The sequence below is a fragment of the Colobus angolensis genome, unplaced genomic scaffold (assembly GCF_000951035.1).
Source record: "Colobus angolensis palliatus isolate OR3802 unplaced genomic scaffold, Cang.pa_1.0 Scaffold45, whole genome shotgun sequence".
Lineage (NCBI taxonomy): Eukaryota > Metazoa > Chordata > Mammalia > Primates > Cercopithecidae > Colobus > Colobus angolensis.
Genome location: NW_012117932.1, coordinates 2,173,530 through 2,181,727, shown reverse-complemented (window position 1 = coordinate 2,181,727; position 8,198 = coordinate 2,173,530). Strand labels below are relative to the sequence as shown.

Below are 8,198 nucleotides of genomic sequence, written 5' to 3'. Positions count from 1 at the left end.
GCTAGTTTTTTGTATTTTTAGTAGAGATGCGGTTTCACTGTGTTAGCCAGGATGGTCTCGATCTCCTGACCTCGTGATCCACCCGTCTTGGCCTCCCAAAGTGCTGGGATTACAGGCTTGAGCCACCGCACCCGGCCGCCTTGAGATATTAATGGTAGCAATTCATATATCTAATTTATAAGTGAGTTAATATGCATATATTTAGGAGTGAGTGCTAACACATTTTTTAGTCATAGGAATGAGAGACCAAAAAACTCTGGGCAAGGCATAGTGGCCCATGCCTGTAATTCCAGCACTTTGGGAGGCTGAGGTGGGCGGATCACTTGACGCCAGGAGTTCAGAACCAGTCTGGCCAGCATAGTGAAACCCCATCTCTTCTAAAAATACAAAAATTAGCCAGGCGTGGTGGCAGGAGCCTGTAATCCCAGCTATGAGGGAGGCTGAGAGAGGAGAATTGCCTGAACCCAGGAGGCCAAGGTTGCAGTAAGCTGGCATCAACTCCAGCCTGGGTGACAGAGTGAGTCTTTGTCTCAAAACCAAAACCAAAACAAAACAAAACAAAAAAACAACTCTGGAGACCACTGATCTAGTAAAAAAAACTCTTCAAATACTTTTGACTCAATGTCCTAACTCAGAAGAGACCAAGAATAATCTGTTTTTGAGAAAGCAGCACTTAAACAGAGATGAATCCCTCAGACTCCCATTTGGAGTCTTGCAGAAACCTATCCTACACGAAATATGTTCTTCAAGAAAGTCTGAAGCTTCCCTCAAACTTTTCGTCTAATAAAAGCAGCTACCGGTAAAATGTATTATTAAGGAAAGCAAGTAATTCATCAAGAGCACTAACAAGTGTAATATTTCCGGTCCAGAGCTGTGTAAGAACAGACATTATTTTCAATGACTGTACCTGCTTTTCTTCTCTGCATTTCTTCAGGGTGCTCATTAGATTGGTGTGTTCCTTCTCTTTTCTTTCCATCATGATTTTCATTTGCTTAATACCAATCAAAGCCTTCTTCACCTCTTCATCTGTATCTATCTCCCCCACCTCAGAAAAACCTAAAAGACACGTGGCAATTTTTCTTTGAGATCTGATCAGATTACAAAACACCGAGTTCACCAATCTTTCATGTTTCCTGAAGGTAGGGTTCACTGTTCTTTTACAGGCTCATATTCTGAAAGCAGATCATAATGAATTAGCTGCCGGCTGCCACGTGGACCATACCTTCTGTTCCTCACTTGTAAGCTCCTAAACAAACAGAGTTCGCTGAACCTCATTCTTGTCAGTTTGCTCAGGCCCTGTTTTCATTTATTCATTTTTTTCTTTCATTTAAGACTCAAGTGTGTTTATGTTAGATAAAATTTTGCATATTCTTCACAATTTATAGTCAGTGCCCACCTGGGGACCTCAAACAGAGTCAGCAATTTCTCTTTCTTTCCGCTTCAGTTACCTAGTAAGGAGGCGGGAAACCTAGAAAGTATCCCATGCAATACAAGCTTCCTTAATAACCTAATGGATGTGTCTTATACACCTTTAATAAATTTAAAATTCATTGTCATTCCCTGTTCAAAGTAGCTAGTGTGGCCTACTAAGGAGCTTATTTTTGACTCTGATTTTAATTACAGACCCTAAATCAGCTACATTTTAGCTAATTTGTTCTTTTAAATATTAAGTACCCAAAGCATATATCACCAAGCAAAGGCTGCAAGTTAATGGCCACAGAACAACCAGATTCAATGTAATTATAACCCGTTCTTTCACTAGTTTAAGAATAATTGCACAGATTACTCTAATGGTTTAAATTTCTCAAATGCTTGAAAAGTATTTCACTGTTCATTAGAGCTGTGCTGAGATGACACCAACCATCTGGATGATACAAAAAAAGGCAGTGAAAAAATTGGCAGGTTTTATCTACATGATACAAACATCTGGAAATGTGAATGCCTGCAGAGACGTGATTGGAATTTTCTATTTTTATCCAGATGTTTGGCATCATGATGACTTGGTTTAAGTGCCTTGAGAACGTTTCACCGTGAAAACAGCGAATATGGTTATCTCTCAACTGCGACTCACTATAAATGCCAGCAGGACAGCCAGCATGCAAACAGGACACAGCACAGACAAGAGACCAAACGTACCCTTCAGGTTTTCACTGATAGCAGTTTTGTCCTTCCACGTGGGTGCACAGTGACAATCTTTCAACCATAGCAGATACACAGTAAACACCAAGAGTGGCGGCTTCATGTTCCCGCTGTTACTGCAAAGGAAAAATAAACTCGCATCAAATGCCTTCCATTAGGTTAGTTTCTGTTGGCATCAATTGAAAACACCTGGGGCTCCAAAGCATTTTTCTGTCAATTTTTCTTTATGACTTTAGACAACTTATGTTAATGTGCCGGAGACATAAGGAAGCTTGAAATGTAAGTTAAAAAAACAAACAAATTTGAGTCCCTGTTTGGTTTAAATTCTTCATGACAGTTAAATAAGGCTGCCATGTGAAGTACTTGAAACTCAATGCAATGGAGAGGATAGATCACATCCTCTCAGAGTCCAAGCTTCATTTTATTTTCTTGTCAACAGTAAACATCTGGAAACACAGAATTGATTCGAATCTGTTAGATGAATTTTTTTTTCCCCTCCAAATTATTATTATTTTTGTTGTTGTTGTTGTTTGAGACAGAGTTTTGCTCTTGTTGCCCAGGCTGGAGTGCAATGGCACGATCTCGGCTCACCACAACCTCCACCTCCCAGGTTCAAGCCCTCCTCCTGCCTCAGCCTTCCCAAGTAGCTGGGATTATAGGCATGTGCCACCAAGTCCGGCTAATTTTGTATTTTTAGCAGGGATGGAGTTTCTCCGTGTGGGTCAGGCTGGTCTCGAACTCCTGACCTCAGGTGATCTGCCCACCTCGGCCTCCCAAAGTGCTGGGATTACAGGTGTGTGCCACTGCGCCTGGCATTTCCCTCCAAAATTCTATGTTCTCAAGTGAGTTTTTACCTAGGTGGTTCGCTATGTTTTTTTTTTAAAAAAGCAAAACCAACCGCACACATTTTTCTCATACACCTTATAAAACCCATTATGCGGTGTGAATAGTGCACAGTTAAAATTTTCTCTTCTCAGTTAATGAATTTCCCTTTGAGTTTAATTTGATATACATTAGTTACAAATATTCCAAATACAGAGGTTAAAACTTTACTAAGAAAAGTTACATAAGTTAGAATAGCTGTATGCTTTAATAAAGTTAAAACTATAAAATAAGCTAGATGATTTTAACTCCCACAAAGGGGATATTTATCTGCTTTACATATATTTACTATTTTAAAAAGAAAACAACCACAGAAACTTCCATTATTTGATCAACATTTGGAATATCTTTTGAATACAATCACAAACTAGCAACTGTACTAGTAATTATATAGTTATCACATTTTACATACATCATTTCAACTAACTCTTCTTATCATTACTCTGTTTACAAAACAAAACTTTTTAATATAGTATATTTACCACTAACTTTGCAATATCTCCCCAGTGAGGTTGCCACCAGCTTCTGGAAGGACCTTTGTTTTTCTCTGCTTTAATTTTCATCTGTGTCAGGGATTTACCTGTGTACTATCAATTTGATGACACAGTGTTTAATCCTATTAACCCAACATTTTGAGATTAAAACTATGATCTACAATTCAATACTGTTTAGAAGAAAACACTAGAGGGCAGGCTGTGTACACAATTGGGAACAGTGACCTTGGGCTACCTTCCTTTATACAACTGTGTTTTGATAGGACTCATTAAAACCTTAAAAATACTTTTTAAATTTTCAATTTAAAATACATAGTTTCCTATGTAGGCAAAATAAGTCTCTTAGATTGGAAATACTAGAAGCCACAATGTGAAAGTGAGTAAACGCTTAGATAAAACAGTTTGAAAAGTGTACTTACACAGTCATGTGGCATTTTTATTCTGTTTGTTTGTTCTTTTGGCATTTTTTGACTATTAGTATATGAAGCGATATAACCCACAAAAGTGATAAAGCTTAGCATATACATAATGCAATAGATGAGTATTTTAGGCCCACTGCAATTTGCTACTTGATTAACTGAACTGAAAATGTAGCCCTTAATGATTCATTTAAAAACAACTTAGACAGCTGTTAGTCACCATAGCCAACTCTGGAATCTACGTGATGGGTCTCTCCGGCAACTCAAGATCACCCTGGGCCCTGTTTGCAAGTTTTGAGAGACTAGCCAATCCTTACTTACTATGTACTCAGTACTTGTCTAAGCAGGTCAGACCTTGACAATTCTGAACTTGGCCACCTGCCTTTTAGGGGCCCTAAGAAGTTGGTCCTGGTCTCTGAGCAACATGCAGTCTGGAGTTTATCTTTGCTCTGCTTGGGCACAGAGAGTGACCCACATTCAAGGCCCAGCCACACCCCATGTCAGCTGCCTTGATTACCCATTAATGCCCTCTTTTAGCTGGAAACCTCTTAGCTCTGTTGGAAAACAGATCAGCTCATAGCAAGACTCGAACTATTATTATTTTTAACAGCCTAACGTCACTTCTGAGCAACTACAATCCACACCTATAAACAGATGTGTCCTATCCTGAAAGATGCATGGTTGGCCAATGGAAGAGGCAGCACTTTGGATATTTTTCTCAGGAGGAGCAGAGTCCTGGAAAAGTTGGTCATAGGAAACTGTCCAGCTCTACCCTGACTCTGTGCACCGTTGCTCATTAGTTTACTATTGTCCAAGTTTGGGTCCGTTTGGTGTCAAGGCTGGCGTCTATGTGTTCTTTTTCAACAGACCCAAATTTTGTTGAAAACGGAACCAGTTTTTAGGAAGTCTAGTGGCTTCCTTCCTAGTAGCAGGTTTTTTTCTTTAATCCACGTTCCTCCTTTAAGAGCAATTTCTGAGAACAGAGCTTTATTGCTAACTAGTACTAATTACTTTGACAATATCTCGAAGCTTCCAAAAAGGCTCTTCCTGTAATTACTTCATCTGTTTTCACAGCTGCCATTTTGTTCTTAAGATTAAGCAATACTTCATGTGAATCCGGTCACTTTCATAATTATGACATCATTATGCTCAAGATTTAAGTGGATTACAAAATATTACACATAGCAGTTTGATAATTAAGGAGATTTAGAAGCAAAGTCATCTTAATTAAGAAAGATGGCAACAAGATGCATGTGGTATCAACTGGAAAATAGAGGAATCAGATGGATTTCAAAATGTCAAGTTTATTGTTGCTAAGTTCAGGCTTGGACAGAGCATCTTAGATGCATGACCATAGTGGTCTTGCTAATATCTCACCCTTAAGTTAGACTTGCCCATCCTGCCACTGGCATAGCCAGACAACCTTTGGGCTTCTGACTGGGACATTTGGCCCAGAGCAGATTAGGAAGCCTGTATACTACTCAGGTTGTGTCTTATATAGAACCAGCTCCAGGATACAATGACAGTGGTCCCTGCAGTTATGTAACCCAGGAGAGCATGTGTCCCGTAGACGCCAGCTAGGATTTGCTGTCTTGCACCAGTAAGGTCCAAAAAAGACAGAAAGAGGGCAAATCTCTAACGAGTTCTCCTCAATTGACAACCACAGACTAAGAACATGAATCAAATAACACTCTGCTTTTTAGGGTGAGAACTGGGAGTGTGAGAGGCCAGGCGGGTTAGCCTGATAGAAGTCCTCCCACAGTCTCAAGAGGCAGTCCTCCTCCTCTGGGCCATTGAAGAAAGGTTGAGGAGAATATGCAAAAGAGAAGTAAAATAAAATATAAAGATCTAAATAAATTATCCACGTAGAATATAATAGCAGCTAATGTCATCAGACTTATCCTTCCTTCCCTTCCTCTCTCCTTTTTCCTTCCTTCCTTCCCTCCCTCCCCCCTTCTTTCCTTCCTTCCTTCCTTCCTTCCCTTCCTCCCTCCCTTTTACTTCATTCCTTCCCTCCCTCCCTTCCTCCCTTTCTTCCTTCCTTCCTTCCTTCCTTCCTTCCTCCCTCCCTCCCTCCCTTCCTTTCTCCCTTCTTTCTTTCCTTATGTGCATTTATTCAGTCATTCATTTAATAAACTTAAAGAAGATGATTCACAATAATAAGCAAAATTTTAGAAGTGGAGTGTAAATCCTCAATTTAAAATTTCCCCCTTTGCAGACAAAGGTTGGCTAACTCACTTGCTCAAAAGAAATGATGGACATAAAGATCACTGACTTAAGAGGTCAAGTTTCATTAACTTCCTTGCCACACGGTTGTCTCATGGTCCTGTCCACTTGGACCTCATCGTCCTCTCATAAAAAATGTGATTATTGGAAGAAATATTTCCAACTGTTACTCCCAGCTCTGAAGTTCTGTGATTATTAGTCACATATTCTCCCCAAGCTTCCACATAGCTGGAATGTACGACATGATTTGACGTGACCTGTAAAATGAAGAATTACGGCTACTTTATCTCTCTTAGAGATTGCTGAGCAGATCAAATTAGTTATTATAAATGAAAATGTTTTATTGAGCCACATAGAGTGCAATGTCATTGGAAGGTAGAACAATAACCTTTTTTAAAAATTCAGTCTAGGCCAGGCACAATGGCTCAGGCCCGTAGTCCCAGCATTTTGGGAGGCTGAGGCAGGCAGATCACTTGGGTTAGGAGTTTGAGACCAGCCTGGTCAACACGGTGAAACCCCATCTCTACTAAAAATACAAAAATTAGCTGGGGGTGGTGGCAAGTGCCTGTAATCCTGGCTACTCGGGAGGCTGAGACAGGAGGATTGCCTAAACCCAGGAGGCAGAGGTTTCCGTGAGCTGAGATCGCATCACTGCTCTCCACCCTGGGCAACAGAGTGAGACTCTGTCTCAAAAAAAAAAAAAATTTCAGACTAAACTAAAATTATTGCCAGGTGCGGTGGCTCATGCCTGTAATCCCAGCACTTTGGGAGGCTGAGGAGGGCGGATCACTTGGGTCAGGAGTTTGAGACCAGCCTGGCCATCATGGTGAAACCCTGTCTTTACTAAAAACACAAAAATTAGTGGGGCGTGCGTGGTGGCATGCACCTGTAGTCCCAGCTACTCTTTAGGCTGAGGCAGGAGAATCACTTGAACCTTGGAGGTGGAGGTTGTAATGAGCTGAGATCACAGCAGTGCACTCCAGCCTGGGCAACAAGAGCAAGACTCCATCTCAATAAAATAAAATAAAATAATTGTTTTAGTTTCATATAACATAAGTAGCAAAAGTAGGCATTGAATCTAGACTTCAGACTCCTTCATGAAAAAGGTCTAGTTTGAATACAAAATGAGAAAATTATATTCCACTTAACCATCATCATGAAGCCAGAATTTATCTGTTTGGACCAGCACTATACAAATTTAATTATTGATTAGGATGTACATTTAAAATCCAGTACATGTAAAATTTCCATTTTACCAAGAATAGTGCTTCTCTTGCTTCCAGCACATTCAACCCTTGGAATAGTTTGTTCAGCAAATGTATCGGGTACTCATTACGTTCTGCACCGGGCATACAGCAGTCTCTGTATTATAGGTGCTCACGCTGCATTCCAAAGGGAGGGAAATGGACAACATGCAAATAAATACAGAAGCCAGAATGTATAAAAGCATGACAACTGTTATAAAGAAAATTAAATGGGAATAATGGGATAGCGAGTAACTTAGAAGGGGAGGGGCTACTTGAGGATAGGTGGCCAAGGAAGGCCTCTTTGAGGAGGAGACTTCTAATACAATCCCTGAAAGTAGAGCCAGCTACACAATTTTCAGGGCCCAGTGCAAAATGAAAATATGGACCCCGTGTTCAAAGAGTATTAAGAATTTCAAGATGGCAACAATAGATCCAAACCAAATACAGATCCCTTCTGAGCGAGGGGTGCACATGGCACATGTGTGAAGCCGGCTGGCCTGAAAGACAAGCAGCATGCCTCTTCTGAGATCTGAGAGCAAGTGCAGGAGGAGTGGGAACAAACTTGGCCGAGTGTGGCAGAGTGTGGTGACAGAAGAAGTGTGATATTAGCTGGAGATCAGAAACATGCATATCCTGTAAGTAGGGCAGTGTAAGAAGTCAGAAATACATATATTTTTTGAAGAAAGACTGCGTAATTGTAGAGGATTTCCCAAAGGGCAACGATAATGTACTGATTTTATTTTATTATTATTGTTTTTGGTTTTATTTATTGATTGATTTTTTGAGGTGGA

At 40.3% G+C, this 8,198-nt stretch overlaps 1 protein-coding gene across 2 annotated transcripts in view; it reads right to left on the bottom strand.

The window, feature by feature from the left end:
* Nucleotides 1-8,198, bottom strand: part of CLUL1 (clusterin-like 1 (retinal)) — a 72,366-nt gene that overhangs the window by 46,148 nt on the left and 18,020 nt on the right. Inside the window, exons 1-3 of one of the 2 annotated variants that reach the window (XM_011957783.1) lie at nucleotides 3,504-3,550; nucleotides 2,137-2,255; nucleotides 908-1,056 (exon numbers count right to left, since the gene is read on the bottom strand). In XM_011957783.1, coding sequence (XP_011813173.1) covers nucleotides 908-1,056; nucleotides 2,137-2,242 — 255 coding nt within the window. In that variant the 5' untranslated portion in view covers nucleotides 2,243-2,255; nucleotides 3,504-3,550. Of the gene's footprint in view, nucleotides 1-907; nucleotides 1,057-2,136; nucleotides 2,256-3,503; nucleotides 3,551-8,198 lie in introns of those variants that run through there. The other variant, XM_011957782.1, reaches the window with a different exon arrangement.